This window comes from Anas platyrhynchos, chromosome 3, assembly GCF_047663525.1.
Source record: "Anas platyrhynchos isolate ZD024472 breed Pekin duck chromosome 3, IASCAAS_PekinDuck_T2T, whole genome shotgun sequence".
Lineage (NCBI taxonomy): Eukaryota > Metazoa > Chordata > Aves > Anseriformes > Anatidae > Anas > Anas platyrhynchos.
In genome coordinates, this window is record NC_092589.1 from 21,340,335 (window position 1) to 21,356,493 (window position 16,159).

At 43.5% G+C, this 16,159-nt stretch overlaps 1 protein-coding gene across 9 annotated transcripts in view; it reads left to right on the forward strand.

Moving 5' to 3' along the window:
- The window catches only part of KCNK2 (potassium two pore domain channel subfamily K member 2), a 134,910-nt gene that overhangs the window by 49,104 nt on the left and 69,647 nt on the right, over positions 1-16,159 (forward strand). For 3 of the 9 annotated variants that reach the window (XM_038177254.2, XM_038177255.2, XM_072035511.1), the window contains one exon: positions 10,858-11,168. In XM_038177254.2, coding sequence (XP_038033182.1) covers positions 10,858-11,168 — 311 coding nt within the window. Of the gene's footprint in view, positions 1-8,422; positions 8,563-8,897; positions 9,315-10,288; positions 10,441-10,857; positions 11,169-16,159 lie in introns of those variants that run through there. The other 6 variants (XM_038177258.2, XM_072035513.1, XM_038177253.2 and 3 more) reach the window with 6 other exon arrangements.

Consider the following 16,159-nt stretch of genomic DNA (forward strand, 5'->3'; position numbering starts at 1 on the left):
AAAGAATTCAAAGGGAGGCAATGTCAGTGTGGTGTTTGCTGACTAAGACTGATGATGACTATCAGTGATAAATACACGTCGAAGTGATCAGATGTAGTTTGTTTCTGTGCTTGGATTTTTCACTGAAACTGTCGCTGGTTAAAATGCATAAACAGTCCTTGGAGCAGGAACTCATGTCTTCCTCTGCCAAGTGAATACAGAATCACTAAGCCAGGAGGGTTTTCTCTCTAGCTCCCTGTGTCCTTTACCGACCTCACGAATCTGAATTCTACAGGAAGAATTGGGATCTCATGAGACCTGTTTAATGCCCGCTGGATTATGGCATTATTGTATATCTAAGGAGGTGGCTTGAATTTCATGCCATCTACTTATTACTCTGATGCTTGTTGAATAGGTTCTGATTAATACTAATAGTGGAAGCTAATTTTCTGCCTGTTGTCTGATTTTTCCAGTAATGAGCCTCAGTCTTGCAAGCTAGAGGATAAACTTGGGGTGTTTGGGACTGTAAGAACAAGCTGAAATACACTGAAGCATTTGCCGCGTACTGAGGCAATGGGTGGTTAAGGTCTGCTAGGCATCCTGAAATCTGTCTTAGTTCTAACTAGCTTTCAGTTAAAAAAATATAATTAATTTATAATACTAAAATGTTAAAATAATATAAAGTCAGTGACTATATCTGCAGAAAGGAATGAGAAATGAAACTATAAAACATGCTGTAGCTAAATCTCATTCTAGTAAGGCTTGAAGGTGATTTCTCTTTCCCATGTAGCTGGTAGGCACTTGAGCCAAAATACTTTCCAAAATAATTCCCAGATCTCATAGCCACTGGAATCTGGTCCTCTCACATCCTGCCTGCCATGCGTTAGTCTTTGCTCTGTAGAGATGCCTTTGGAGTGTCCTTCTGTGGCAGCACAGGCTCAGGCAGAAGTCAGCAACTACCTGGTTCTGAAGAAACCTTTTATTCAGTACGAAGGCAAGACATAATGACAAGCTCAGTGCTTGGCCTGAGGGTAAACAAGTCATTTACCTGTTTTCAGTAAAATTCTTCCTGCTGAAGGCAAAGGAGAGTAAACTTTCTAAGCACCCGTGTAAGTATATTACAATTTATAACACTCGAGTGTAAAACTAATTTTGCACCAGTACATAGGTAAGAACAATAAACAGCTCAGTAATATCTCTTAGTGACTAGACGCAATCACAGGACAGCATGTGTGGGTCCAGTAATGTGTCAGGGATTGATGATCTCTAAGTGTGGCTTGACGGAACAGGGTAAGTCCCAATGACAGGCTCTCTCCAGGAAGGCAACAGATGTAGATTTAAATTCCTGTACACAGATAAATTATTGGAGTCCTTTTCCCCTATATCCTGAAAGAGTTCTCTAGTCATTGCACTGTTGCATAAAAACATGTGGAGGCGTTTATTTTATTTCTGTTTTAAAAGAAAGTGGCAACCGTCCCTACATTTTACATAAAGTTTGTTCTGCTAGCCTTCCAGAAAAGCCTTCCAAATAAACTCCCCTGAGGAGATAAGTAAGGAAGGCTTATTTTCTGGATCAATTGGGCGTAAGAAAGACATTAGTGTTGAGCAGCATGGTGGGAAGTGTTTGTGTCCAGAAGCAGAAAGCTTGCTAAAGAACATCAGCAGTGAAAACTGAGCTACGCAGAAGTTAAAAGAAATAGGGTTCTTGAAGGTCACAGCTCTGCATATGGGCACCTCTATCCAAGTCAGATGTCATGTCTGTGATGTCTGTATTCTGCACCATGACATTGGAAAAAGGAAAGTAGCTGGCATAGAAGCAACTCCAGAACTTGAGGCAGCACAGAAATGCCATGGAAGCACTGTATTTGAGCTAGCTTGCCATGCTGAGAGCTACCAGTTTGTGTTGCTGTGAAGACCATACCTGTCCTACCTTCAGGAGCTGCCTATTTTTGTGTTGTGCCACACAAGCTGACGCATGTAGCAGCTTCCTCAGAATCCCCACACAGCAACTTGTGGGGGCACTTGTGATGTGCAGGTATACCCACACCCATCATCTGGATTACGCCTTGGGCAGCAGATTTGCTAGAAGGATGTGGGACCTACTCCCTGTGATCCTGTAAGGTAGAAATAAGGGATATTTTCTCCTCAAGTCTACTTTACTAGTCATAGTATTGCAATCACAGTTGACTTACCAAAATCTTATAGGCAATTTTTTATGAGTAAGAAAAATCATCGCATCTTTCCTCTAAAACGAAGAAGGAAATTGCCAATGAGTCCCCAAGAATATAGTGCAAATGTTCAGCCTGAGGCTTCCTCACTCCCTGCTTTTGTTGTATTTCTTCTATTGAGATATTCTTAGTGGATAAAGCCTTAAGTAAATTTTCTGAGTAATAATCTCCTTAATATCTGAAGTTGTTATGAGAGAGAACATGAAAAGCCAGGAAAGCAATAATTTTAGGAATTGATTTCTTTATGTTTTTATTTTTATTTTTTTTTCCTACTAACTTCTCTTGGCAATCATGATTCTTAAATATGTATTTTCCCATTTTTTAACAAAAATGCATTACAGAAAGTTTACTTTTTTTTTTTTTTTTTTTTTTTTACAGTAAGTTATTTATGTTCTATCTGTTGGCAATATAAATAATTTAAAAGAAAATAGATTTTATGAAGAAATGCCATTTAGTCTGTCATAAAGTATTTTGTAAAATCTCTCTTTGACCACTTATGCAACACGGCAAATGATCTTTTTTGGGCAAGTGATTATGAAAATATTAAAATGTTGAGGATTCTAGAAATAGAGTGTCCTTTAAGTCCAGACTGCTGACATATCACAGAGATTTTATAATATTAATATTAGGTGTTTTACGTGAAGGGGTCATATAAAGTAACTTTCTCACCAGTACCAGTCTGAAGTGTGTCTGGTTCCATTTGATGCCTGGGGTATTTACATCTGGGTTATATTTGTATTTGCTATTCAAAGTGGAAAATGTGGGCCAATCTTCCCCCAATAGTACCTCTACTTTCCTTAGAGCTAGAGACCAGCTTGTGATATTCTCTCTAACAACTGAAAATAAAAGATGAAACTGTACAAAGCAACAAATCAATTTCTTTGCCTGTTTGACATCAGTGGCAAGACACAATTGAAATCCTTATTTCTAGCAAAAAAAAAGTAAATGTAAAGAGATATTAGAAAAATCCCTAAAACTGAAAGGCTGAGTATGAACCTGTAGCTTGTTCTCTTGCCGGCACTGACCATAGCTTCCAGCTCAGGATTCAACCACCAAACCCCAGCTATCAAGGTCTACACTTGAAGAAAAAGTAGGGAAGAGTGTTCAAGGATAGACGTACCAAACAATCCCAGTGTACTGAGATATGTGTCAGAATGGCAGCAGTTCATACTTCTTGCTGTCCAAGCATGTTATGAAAACTGGGTTCTGTTGACCCAGACTTCTGCCTGCATCGTGCTGGTGACATTTTTACCAAAGCAGAAAGATTCGGTCACTGGCTGGGGCAGGTGATCATTTGGAGATAAAGCTAAGTTCTTAGGGCAAATATGATACCCTGATTCTTAAAGTCAGAGTCTTCATGTGATAAGAAATTACTTTTTCACCCTTGTTTAGGTGCTTAAAAGTGAATCTAGGAGGTTTTTTTTTTTTTTTTTTTTTTTTTTTTTTTGCCTAGTTTTTAAAGCTGGAACTCTATGCTTCTTTAAATTAAATAACCATTACTTGCAACTGCCATATTTTGACATTAGCATTAGTGCAGAGCTTAGTTTCCCAGTGTGATTTGTGAGCTCTGTGCCTGGCATGAGGGGAGGAGAAAATGACAAAATAATTGAGAAGAGATAAAATAAGAGGTCTATCCTTAGAACAAGTGATCAGATTTAAAAAAAAAAAAAAGACTAGCAAATGCCTGTCTTTCTATAAAAAATCTGTAGCATCTTTTCCAGATGCATCTCCATGCAGCTAAGAGCTGAGAGACTGCCAGAAAACTGTGTCTTTTGTGCACATTTGAAAATAATTAATATATTATATTGCAACTTTTTTTATGGCTACTGCCAAGTAGAATAAGTTTGATGCTTTTTAAAACGTAGATGATACTTAATGTTCTTTTTCATTTACTCATTTGTATTCTTTATTTCTACTAACAAGTTCTTTCATTATCCCTGCATGGTATTTAGTAATGCCCAGGCCTCCTCCGCTCTGCTCTGCTCTGCTCTGCTCTGCTCTCCTCTCCTCTCCTCCCCCTTTTCCTCTCTCTTCCTCTCTTCCTTAGTTTTGTTTCCTCTAAATGTTATTTGTGGATTACTATACAAGAAAACCACTAATACTATTTTAGGTGATTTCCAGTGTCTGTCTGTATTTTATTTTATTTACAGATTGTTGCACCAAAGGTTTGCGTACCTATTTGCAGAATGCCCTAAAATGTGCATGTGCTATTTTGCAAATATAAAACCAGATTCTCAAGACATAGTTTAAAAATGAGCACCTGCATACTTAAGAAAACCTGCCTTAGTATGAACCTTGGCCGTTCTTTTGGTCAAAGCTTCATGCATGTGGTCTTACATGCATGTTCTTTTTGTTTAAAAATATTCCATGCCTTTGTTTTTCCATTCTGCAGAGACAATACAGAGACTAAGTTTCCATGTCATAAGTCATCCAGCTGTGCCATGAAAATCTATGAGGACAGTTGCATGATTTGTACTAATGGGTGTGGACAGCCAAATATAAAATCTAGATATTACCATTGTCAGTCTCCTATTTTAAAGAGACCACAACTAGCAAAAATTAAAAATAAATTACAAACAGCAATTTTGTAGAACATTTGGATGAGTAACAACAACAACAACAAATAACAAAAACAAAACAAACAACAACAAAAAATTGTAATCAACTCAAAGCAACACTAGATTTCCCTCAAGGAGATTACTAATTCAAAGTACTAGTAAATTTTTCCTGTGCATAAATAAACCATAATAAAGGTGACATATGGCAATTCACATTTATCATTGATGAGAATGACATTGAAAAGTTAGTTATAATTGTTGCTTCGGAAGCTGCCCAAGCATAACAGATTTGTGAAAGCAAATATGAAAAAACAGTGGCAGAACATGTGACAAATAAATCCCATTAGATCTGGTAACACGACACAGGCAGGGAGGAAACCCACTGGGAGATTTGCAAGCCAGTAAAGAAAAATACACATTCACAATATTAATTACTATAGCAAGTACTTTGTGGATCCTAAAACAACTTCCCACTTGCCACACGTGGATTAATAGATAAGAATTACTTGTGATGGAAAGAATTAGAGTGTAATTAAAACTGACAACTGAGCTGTATGAAAATAGATAGGCACATGTAAATATTTTTTCTATGAATTGATGAGGTGCGGAACAATGGCTTTTCTGCTGAACAAATAATTCATCACACTAAAACAGACGCTCAGGGTAGGTAGAGCTCATTAATACATATACCAGTTGCACCACATAATGTTTAACTCATTTATAAATGTGAATTAAAAGTGTTCATGCATTTTTAAATATTGCCAACTGATAAGTGCAGTAGTAGCGTAAGAAGTCTTCAGTCAGGTTTGCAGGAGTCGTGCTGAAGGTTCATTCTTGTCTGTGCACGTATGTTCGAGCACGGAGTGGGAAGGAGGCATTAAAAGACTCAGATAGTGTGGATAGGATAAAGTAGGGAGTTTGATGTTGTCCATGCCACCAACCGCTGTATGGATTTCGAGAGGTGAGCAAAGGCTGAGTAGGGATTTACTGTAAGCGCCTCCAGCCCAGCACCTTCTCCATGGCCTTCACTGCTGGTGGCGGGAAGGCCTCCAGACCTCCCCGTCTGTCTCCTCATCCACTGGAAGGAGAAGTGGGCTGCATGCTATTAGTTTCTTGTTTTGTGTAAATTCCCTCGGAAGGATATGACTACCAGTTTAGTGGCAGAATACAGTGACATAGCATGGCCCTAATGTCATAATTATCCATAAAGAACTGACAGAGATCTTTCAATGTCTCTGATGAAGTCAAGAGACATGTCATTTTTAGGTTCTGCTGAATACATAAAAATTGCCTAAAAATTAACCTACAAAATAAGTGCAGCAGTATTTCTTCTGGGCTCTGTTGTAATAAAACCGAGTTGCACCAGTGTTTTCACGACTGGTGAGAAGCACTGGAGGGCCACATCCCTGAAGCATCTCTGGGAGGAAAAGAGAGCCTAAATTACCACCCATGGGCCCAAATGTGCCTGGACCCTTGTCTGAGTCTTCTCCACGTTTCCCTTCAGGGTACAGCAGCTATGGGAAGCTGTGTTTCTGTGTGGAAACCCAGAGATGCTCTTGTGTTGGGAGTAAGCAGGGAGGGAAATGCCCTCATGGGATGCCGTGCCATAACAGCCCCTTGGGGATGCACAAATCCTTGGCAATTAAACACGAATAAAGAAGGCTGGAAGCTGGGATGCCTCCTATTGTGCAGCTGGATAGAGGAGAACAGAATTTGTGTCACCCGGCAGTGGGGCTGCAGAGGAACCCCTTGCTCTGGGCCCAAAATGCTTCTGGCCTTGCAGGGAGGGGATGGCTCCTGTGACTGAAAAGAAGAACAGAAAGCAGCAGCAGATAAGGGTATTTTTTTATGTAGGCTTTTTAAATTAGTCTTTCTATTCTTCTGGAATAACTATTTCCTTACAAGTGCGCTCTTGCCCTATCAGATCTATGCTTAGGTCATGTCCAGCTGTTATTTGTATGAATATGTGATTGCTATGTTTATCATGTCACAGGCACTTCCTCTGCCTGCTGCATGCCTGCCTCTCTCGGACGAGCCTACTTTCAGCATTTCAAAGGGTCGAGCAGCTTCCTGCAGCCGCTCTTTGTGAGCACTGTGGCCATCCCAAGCTCATGCCACTACATTTTAAGACAGCTTTTGTCAGTCCCGTATTTTGCCAGCCTTTCTCGTGTTAGCGTGAAATACACAAACCTGTAGATACTTTGACTTGTAAGCATTTGAGGATTTTCTTTAGTTTGTTCAGATAAATCTCTTGGCACAGCAGCGAGCCCATTTGCTTTCAAGGCTGGAGCTCTGTGCTATAACCCCTTTTATTACTTAATCTCATCCACATTGGTTGGTGGTGTGTTTTGTCAGTGACACACTGCCGGTGACACGCTGCATTTGAGTGTGTTTGTTTAGAAAAGTTCAGGACTGCTACAGGCCTGAACTTTAAACCGTTCAAATGCCAGTTCCAAATTTGAGGGTGAAATGGTCACACACAATATTCAAACTGTGTGGTGCATGTTACAATAAAAATATCGGCGGGCACGACTACACAGAATAAATGTTGGTGCTGTAGAAGGCCTCAAGAACATGGGAGTTGTTACACACAATAGCTTTTGTTGTACATTTTTGTTGTACATTTTTGTTGGATGGTGCTTGTTGTTGAAGGTACCATATGTGGAATGTTTACATCCCTGGTGGAAATGCGATTGCAGAGCTGAAGTCCAGTCTAAGTAAGCAGTCATCTCCAGCTGGGTACTGTGGCTGTGATCACTGTAGGTGGAAAATACCAGGCAGTTCAAAGGAGATATTTAAGATGTTCGCTAGATAATTAATTGAAATAATTACGTTCCCAGGGACAGCTTTTCAGCTGTCAGAGGTAGGGCACCATCGCAGTCATTTCTGGAGAGGACCTCTCCTGCTACCCAAAATGGTTCCTGCCCGTTTGGTTGAGTGCCTAAATGAAAGGCCTGATCCAAATGCTGCTGAAGCTATCTGGAAGCTTCCCATTGCTTTCAAATTGTACGCAATAAGTCTGACCCTTTTTAAACATTTAATAATTATTCCTCCATTTGCAAAAACAAAATTGGATTCCAAATATTTAGATTGCTAAAGAAAGGCATGTGGTAGTATTTTCCACAATATTTTACACAGACTCAGTGTGCAGGAAAATGCTCATGCCTGATTTCCCATAGGATGCTGGAAGAAATCCTATGAAGTGATTCTTTTCCATGAGCTAGGACCAGGCAGTGTTTACATACGCTTGTGGCTGAGACATCTTTTGGGGAGAAAAGTGAAAGGCTATGATATTTTTTGGTATAAAAAGAGTTCCAGGCTTGAAAATCCTCTATCTTCAAGAGTCACAGGGCTGACTCCTGCCACCATTTGAGGATTTGATTCTTCGAGGATTAGGACTATGTGAACAAAGTCCTGCATGTGATGGAGGAGCTACTTGCTGTGTTGGGCCCAGCATCTCTTGTCACTCAACAGCTGCTCCGTCGGCTGGTGGGATGAGAAGTGGTAGGAAAGGATTCGAGGAGAAATCGCAGAGACGCGGGCACGCCAGGGAGGAGCGGCGTGATTAATGCTGCTGAAATGGGAGTCCTAAGGAACTCGGTATTACACTCATTTGTATTATGTCACATTGATACGGCGACGTGCTAAAATAAGTGGCTTCTAAAGCGTTTGCTGATGGTGCTGCTGATCTGAGCAGGATTAAAGCCCATCAAGCACCCGAGGTATGACTGCCTTTGGCCGTTTTACAGAGACAGACTCTGGTGTGAAATTCTTGCGACCTACACCCACTTGGTATGGTGAGTAAATTCCAAACGCGTTTGCGGAGACATTACACAGTGGTGGAAGCAGTTTTGGGGTGTTCCTGGCAAATGTTCTTCTGCCTTTTAGATGAGCGCAGACCTTCATCACCTGGCCATGAACAACGGACCCGTGGCTCACATCACGCGTGGCTGACACTGGGTTTAGCCCGAGGCCAAAATCACGGGGACCAGTTCAGGCTCCTGGGGGGCAGCAGCCACAGATCGGGCAGCGCTCCTGGCGTCTCCCTCGGCTCGGGCTCGGGGCTGGGAGCCAGGTGGCCGGGGCTGGGAGCCAGGGAGCCAGGTCGCCCTCGGTCCCTCGGGTGGGCGCTTGGCGAGGGGCGCGGAGGCGGGCGCGGAGCGGGGAGTGGGAGCAGGGGCGGGGGGTTTTCGGGGGCGGCCGCCCCCCAAAAGGGCCGGGGCTGCTCCGCACGCCCCCGGTGCCCGTCCGGAGCCGCGGGCACGCGCGCAGACGGGCACGCGCGGAGGCGGCGGAGCGCGATGCGCGCCCCGAGGCACCTCGCCCGCCCCGGGGCCGGGGGGAGCCCGCGGGATCCGCGCCGCCAGCCCGCCCGCCCCTGCCGCTCCCTGCGCTCCGGACCCACCCGCCAGCCTCCTCCTCCTCCTCTCTGCCTTCTTCTCCTGCTTCTTCTCCTGCCTCTTTAACCGGCTCCGACTGCACCCGCCCGAGCCCCGAGAAGATGCCCGCCCGTGGAGCGAGGAGAGGGCAGCGGGTCGGTAAATAAGAAGTGAGTAGGAGCACAATGGCGTGCCTCCCTCCCCGCTGCCAGCCCTGCGGATGCTGCGTGCGCCCCTGCCTCCCCGCGCCCCTCTCCACCTTGCCTGGCCGCCTGCCCTGCCCTTCTTCCTTTCCTTTTTCCCTTCCCTTCCATCCCCTTCCCGTCTCCGGAGCATCCCGGCGGGGGTCCCCCGGCGCATTGCACCGGCCGCGGGGAGGGGGCGGCGGTGCCCGGTGCCCGCTCCTTTGTTCGCCGCCGCGGCTCGGCGGGGCCGGCCGGGAGGGGAGGGGGCGGCCCCGGACCCCCCCTTCTTCCCCACCGCAGCCCCCATCCGCGGGGGGCTCGGAGGGTCGCCCCCGGGCACGGTGAGGGGCGCGGGGGGGTGAGGGCGGGGGTGCGCAGCGCGGTGCGGGCAGGTGTGTGCAAGGGGGGCGCCGCGCCCGGCCCCCGGCTGGGAGGGGGGTCGTGGTGAGGCGGCCCCGAAGGGGGTGAGAGGAATGCGGGGGTGCCCAGGACCCCCCACTTTGGCCGGGGGTCGGGGATAGATGCTCCCCCCCCGCCCCATCCTCTGTCCCCCGCCGCAGCAGGTGCCCGGGGTGCCCCTGCGGGGCCGTCGGGTCCCGGCTCTGCCAACCGGGGGGGCTCCGCTCTGCCTCCACAGCTGGGCTTCCACCCCCCCGGCAGCTGGGAGCCGTGCTGCGGCCATTCAGCGTGTACTTGTAATTCAAGACAAATTAAATATAGCTTCTGCAGTCAACTGCTGCGGCCATCATCCCGCAGGAGACCTTTACCTGCACTTGATGTGGCGGATTTTTTTTTTTTTCCCATTGCCCGCGTAGTTGCTGGCAGTCACATGAGTTATGGAGACACTTGATAACGCGCTCAGCTGCTCGTTTCCTAACCCTGTGGGTTTTCGTAGCTGTAAATAAAAATACCCGCTTTAACAAATGGGTGACTTTTCCAGTAAGTGCACGTGTTTGACTGGTATTTTCCGAAGGGTTTGATCGATACGCAATTAACGCTTTAGGAGCGGTATGATGAAGAGCGCATTGTTTTTATGGCTGCGTCTGGGGAGTTGCAAAGTGATCGTGCAACTGTTGTAAGAGAGCGTTTGTCGGATCACAGGGTAGAATAGGTAAGAGAAAGACGGCTTTGCATTTTTCTGCTACTTCTGTAATGCCAAGGAAATACAGCTGGAAAGCTGCTTAGCAGTGCTTAAGGCAGTGGTGGACGTAAAGAATCTCTGCAGCAAAATGCCACCTTACACAAATACGCAAATAGGGGGAATCCTGCCTTTTGGAAGTGATCATGTATCGTAAGGGGACACACACAGAGAAAATGTTGCAAATGTGGGTGTGAGTGTAAACAGATAACACTTCCCCGAGCAGCAGTTTTGTTGTAAGGCGGCATGGGATTTAAGGGAAAGATTCCACTATGTAAGAATTCCACTTGGAAGCAGTAGAATTTCTGTAATCTCTTGGCAAGAAGGAAGCTCTGTTAACACACGTTGACCAGCCCTGTAAAAATTAACTTTCTTTTTCTGTTTTGTTAGTGGCGGCACCTGACTTGCTGGATCCCAAATCGGCCACTCAGAACTCCAAACCAAGATTATCATTTTCTACCAAGCCTACCGTGCTCACTTCACGGGAGGAAAGCGATTCAGCTATTAATGTTATGAAATGGAAGACAGTCTCAACAATTTTTCTGGTGGTGGTCGTGTATTTAATAATTGGAGCGACAGTGTTTAAAGCCCTGGAGCAACCTCATGAAACCTCCCAGAAAACCACCATTGTGATTCAGAAGCAGACGTTTGTGTCTCAGCATTCCTGTGTGAATGCAACAGAGCTTGATGAACTGATTCAGGTAATCCATACGACACCTTTGTCGCCCTGCCTTAGAGAGACAAATAATGTATGGCAGCACTGCTGGCATACAGGGGGAGAGCTGTCTTAGCCGAGCTCCGTGTTGGCCATGCAATGTAACAAGTGGTGAGGCCAGAAGTTGAGCAATAGCATTTCCATGCAAAGCCTCGTGGTGGAAAATCTACTGCTATTTTTAGGTCCAGTGCACTCAGTAGACAGCCTTTTCATTGAAGCCACCCATTATGGTAATTAAATGATTATTCATCAGCAATATATATAATTAATAGTTCACAAAGGAGTTGATATATTGATTCGTGCCTTACTAGGTCTGTCAATATCTGAGAAGCCCAATTCTGAAGAAGAAAATACACCATCCATTGCCTTAAAGGAGGTCTAATTTACCGTGATTGTATCAAGCTAGCTTTCCTTCCAGCTGTATGCTTCTTTTTATTGATTTTGTTTTAAGTACAGGAAAGCACCATGCACTTGCTATTTTGATCTTAAATCTCAATTTTCTGTGCTTCTTAAAGGCGCATTCCCAGCTGATGTAAATCGGTGTGTTCCTACTAACACGACTTTACCCTTGCAGGTCACCTGGCTTAGAACCATAGGAAATACTTATTTGCAGTAGCACAGAAACAGATTCAGAGCCTCGTGAGGCCCTTTCCAAGTTAAATCCTGTGCGCCTGTATTCTTATGGCTATCCAGCAGCACTGCGGGGAACAGCAAGGGGCTGCCAAAAATGTCACTTCTGGGAGTGGGAGGCTGGGGTGAACAGCCAAGAGCTGGCAGGGATTGATCTTTTCATTCACAGAAACCGCGGGGCCATCTGGGGCTGTGGGGCTGGAGGTGGGAAGGGGACGAGCAGAAGAGGGTGGGGGGAATCCGTGTGCCATGGGTAGCGCAGGCTCCGGAGCTGGCCAGTGGCATGGGCCACAGGGCCTTCTGGAGGTGGATTTTAACAGCAGATCTGGCTGAGAGCTTAGAATTTTAATTTAGCTACCTAGACCAACCTGCCTTGAGCATGGCATTGGCACAGACACCTGTTTTTTTGCAGCTTCAAATACAAAGCTCTGGTTTACTGAGTTCTTTTTATGACACACCGCTTCTAAATTTTGAAGGCAAACTAGGAAAATGCCTTGCAGTTTGTGATTTCTGCCCCCCCCCCCCCCCCTTTTCCTTTTCCCTCAGAATTATTCCAAAAGTGGAACCCTTTAAAATGACTATTCAGCAATTCCTATCTCCATGCATCCCAACTAGGCATGCCTGAGGAGGTGCTGTCGATCTGTACAATTTTGATGCTATGTAATAAATATGTGTCAGCGTTTTTACCAGCAGAATGTGAGCTAATCTTTCAAAGAGATACACACACATTCTGATTAAAAATAATCTCTTGTAGCTAGTATAAATATCCCATATAAATTTTTTAGGTCAAATCCTGTACTTTTGAAGATAAAAATAGAAATATGGAAGCAATATTATCTTACATCATCTACGAGATGGTCCTGAAGGCAAAAAAAAAAGTTGAAATTTGCACTGGAGTATTTAGATATTTAAGCATTTATGATTCCCTACCCAGAAGCACAGACTGGTAGTAGAAAATCACTTAATCAGCATTCAAAGCCCATTTGATGTGCTGTGTAAAATAAATGACAGCTTCAGCACAGCTATCAGTGCACAGATACCCGTATCAGAATTAGTTCCCTTCTAGCTAGCAATCTTGGCATGACCAGAAAAAACAAAGGCTTTTGGAGCATGGCAGGTGACACAGCCACCCACAGCACGTGAATGCGAGGTGGTGCTTGTGGGGAGAATTTGCTGTGCTTGTTGGCTGGCTAAATGGAAAAACTTAATTCCTCCTTGTTCCTTTCTGCTGATCAGAACCCTCCTCAGCACTGTGAAGACCAGGGCATGGAGTTAGGAAGGTGCTGTGGTTCCCCTCTTATAGGAGGAGGACAGAGGCAAAAGGGAGCCAAGGCCAAGTCCTACAAGTACATGTAACTGCCTTTCTTTCTGCGGAATAAGTGATAAAGGATTACATCAAGTTGTTTAAGGATCTGGAATTAAGTGGCTTGCCCAAAATAAAATAGGAAATCTGTGGAAAAGCAGCATCTCAAATCAATTTTTCTCCAGCTACCCTAAACATGGGGTCAAATTTCTTCCCACTTTGTCACAGAAGCTAAATTATTGGGAAGTGTTTTGTCTCTCTGGGCTTATGTCTGACTGTTAGTACAATATAATGCAGTGTTTCTTCAGTTTCCATTGGATGTCTGTATGAATAAAACTAAATAGTGCGTGTAAGGAAAAAGTAAATGATATTTAAGAATTCACTGAAAGATACCAAACTGAAAATTAATACGTTCTAGCGCAGTAGGAAGCTGGAATGCTTAGTGTGTGTGAAGAAAATTACAGAGCTTACAGACTATAATGTCTTCTTTAATCAAGTGTTTACATTGAGTCAAACTATAATGAAATTCATTATAAAATTTTCCTTTTGAACTTAATGTTCTGGGAATTCAGAAACTGGTTTGGCTCTCGTTTGTTCTAGTCTTTGCTCAAGGTGCTTATCATGCAAGGCATTTTCAATATTTACAGTTTTGGGTCTGCCATTTAACCCTTACTCTCAAGCAGTCTTGACCATCCCATCGACTCCTAACTGACAGTACATTGTGTGGTGGTTTAGTCAGGTGAGCAAGTTGGGAAGACTAGCCTGAGAACACAAATTCAACCAAATTCATTTGTGCAAGTGGAAAAGTCCAATTCACTAGCACACAGGTGCTAGTTCCATCGTCTATTGATAAAATCTTTATTTGCCCAAGAGCTGACTACAACACACAAAGTTGTTAGCTTCTAGCAATGCACACAGGTCAGGGAATTTTTGCTGTCTTTCAGTCTTGTTTTCTCTCACTAGTCACAAAAAGCCTTCCTGGCAAAACAGTATATGCTACTGATAAGTTTTCAACACACAGAGCTTTATTGCTCAGGTTCTGAATTCCTGAAACTAAACGTTTTCACATTGATCGTGTGGCTCTTCTAGGTGTGCTCAGTGGGAATTATATTTTTATATACTTTATATATCTGATATACATGTGAAGCCAGGGGTGATGGAGAGTTGCTATGCAGTGCAGAGATCATGTAAAGTGAATGAAATAGAGTGCCCTGCTGATGACAGCCAAGCAAACTCATCTGCCTCAGAAAAATGACCTGTGTTTTCTTCGTAACTTCTGGGAGGTCAGCTGAGTCCTGCAGCATTGTGTGTGTGCTGACAAAGAGGTGGTCTTCATGACCTTCTCCATTGCTGACCTCCATGCTCTGGTGCTGCAAATCTCTTTCAGTGCTCACTACTTCTGTTCCTTGTTGCCTCACCGCAATAAAATACACCTGAAATGAACAACGGCAATGCATGACCTTGAGGCCTGATTCCAGAAACCATTTTTTTGATATTCCACAAGCACTGCTATTTAGCACCAACCTTCATATGTGCGCAAGTCATGCAGAGGGTTTCTTTGCACCCAAGAGCCCATTTTTTTCAGGCAACTTCAACTCTCTTTGCTGTAGCCTGAAGCAAGTATTAATAACAATATTAAGTGGATCACTGTGTGCTCTACACACCGATGCTGAGCTTGGCAGTGCACAGCGTTAAGTGCTGGTGTGCCCATGATCTACAGCTAAAGAAATCCCCCATCATGGAAACTTGTGAACATACAAATGCTGCCTGGGTGAGTCTGATGAGGACGCAACAGCCCAGCTAACTGTGTGTGGTCTCATGTCAAACTTGTGTTACTAAAGTTTCGGCTGGAAGGTCTTGAAAGGGTCTTGGTTATTAACAGATGAGGAAGTGTTTGGTGAAAGTTGTGTATAATATCTCACACATTATAAAGCTGTGGCCAGAGACTTTGCTACTATTTCTGCTATAAGAAGAAGAACTCTTGTCAATTTTCATGGATTTTTTTTTTTTTTTTTTTTTGTTTCTCCATCCGTGCCTGCGCTCAGCTTGACCCTGACATGCCATAGCAGATGACAAAATAAAAGAGCAGAGGTAGTCAGGCTGTCTGGATTTCATGTATATGAGAAAGGAAAACAAACAAACAAACAACAAAGCAACAACTACAGAAACAAAACAAAACAAACAAACAAACAAAAAACCCGATCTCCATTGGAACTTTTTTTCTCTCCACTAGTGAGTTTTTTGTTGACAGAAGCTGATAGAAACCTGGGAGTAATCCAAGGAACAATAAGAATTAGAGAATGAAAAAAAAAATCTCTAATTAGAGCACTTGAATCTCTAATTATTTTATTCCAGCTTCATTTCTCCTTTAGTGTGTCGACTATTCCCTCTGCTAAACTTGCCAGTAAAGTTTTGAAAATGTCGGAGGCAGTTTCCAAGCTCAGATGCACAAAGTGTTGTCAGGTACCCAGAAAGATCTCCTGCTGTATTCATGCTGTATACATGCACATCATGTTAGGATGTGACCAGTGTTGTGTATTGTGGGCTGTCTTGGCAATGAGAGACGAGTATTTGTCCTCCTGCCAAAGAGAAAGCTGATTAAAAAAAGAGGGAGAGGGAGAGAGAAGAGCTTTTTATATAAATAATACCTAATTATGTATTACTCAGCAGTTATCTGTTTTAGGGTTGGCCTTTATAAACCAAAATGAAAAGAAAGTCCTTTTACTCCCCCAAGCATCAAGTTGTTTAGTGTATTATTGTACAAAAATTGGAAATAAAAGAAATCTCAGTTAAATTATCTTAAATATCTGAAGTGTCCTAGCAAACAGGTGTGAATTATTTTAGTTATCTTAGTAACTTACTTAATGAAACTTAATAAAGATTGTTAAAGTAAAAACTGAAACTAACAGAACATATCTAATTTTTGGTTCTTTTAGCAGAAAATTCCTTCAAATATGTTCATTCTGAAGACCCCAACAAGTGGAAAAATTAATATCAGAATAAACAACACAATCTTTTAATGTGTTCCAAGTGCTGTTTGTGGT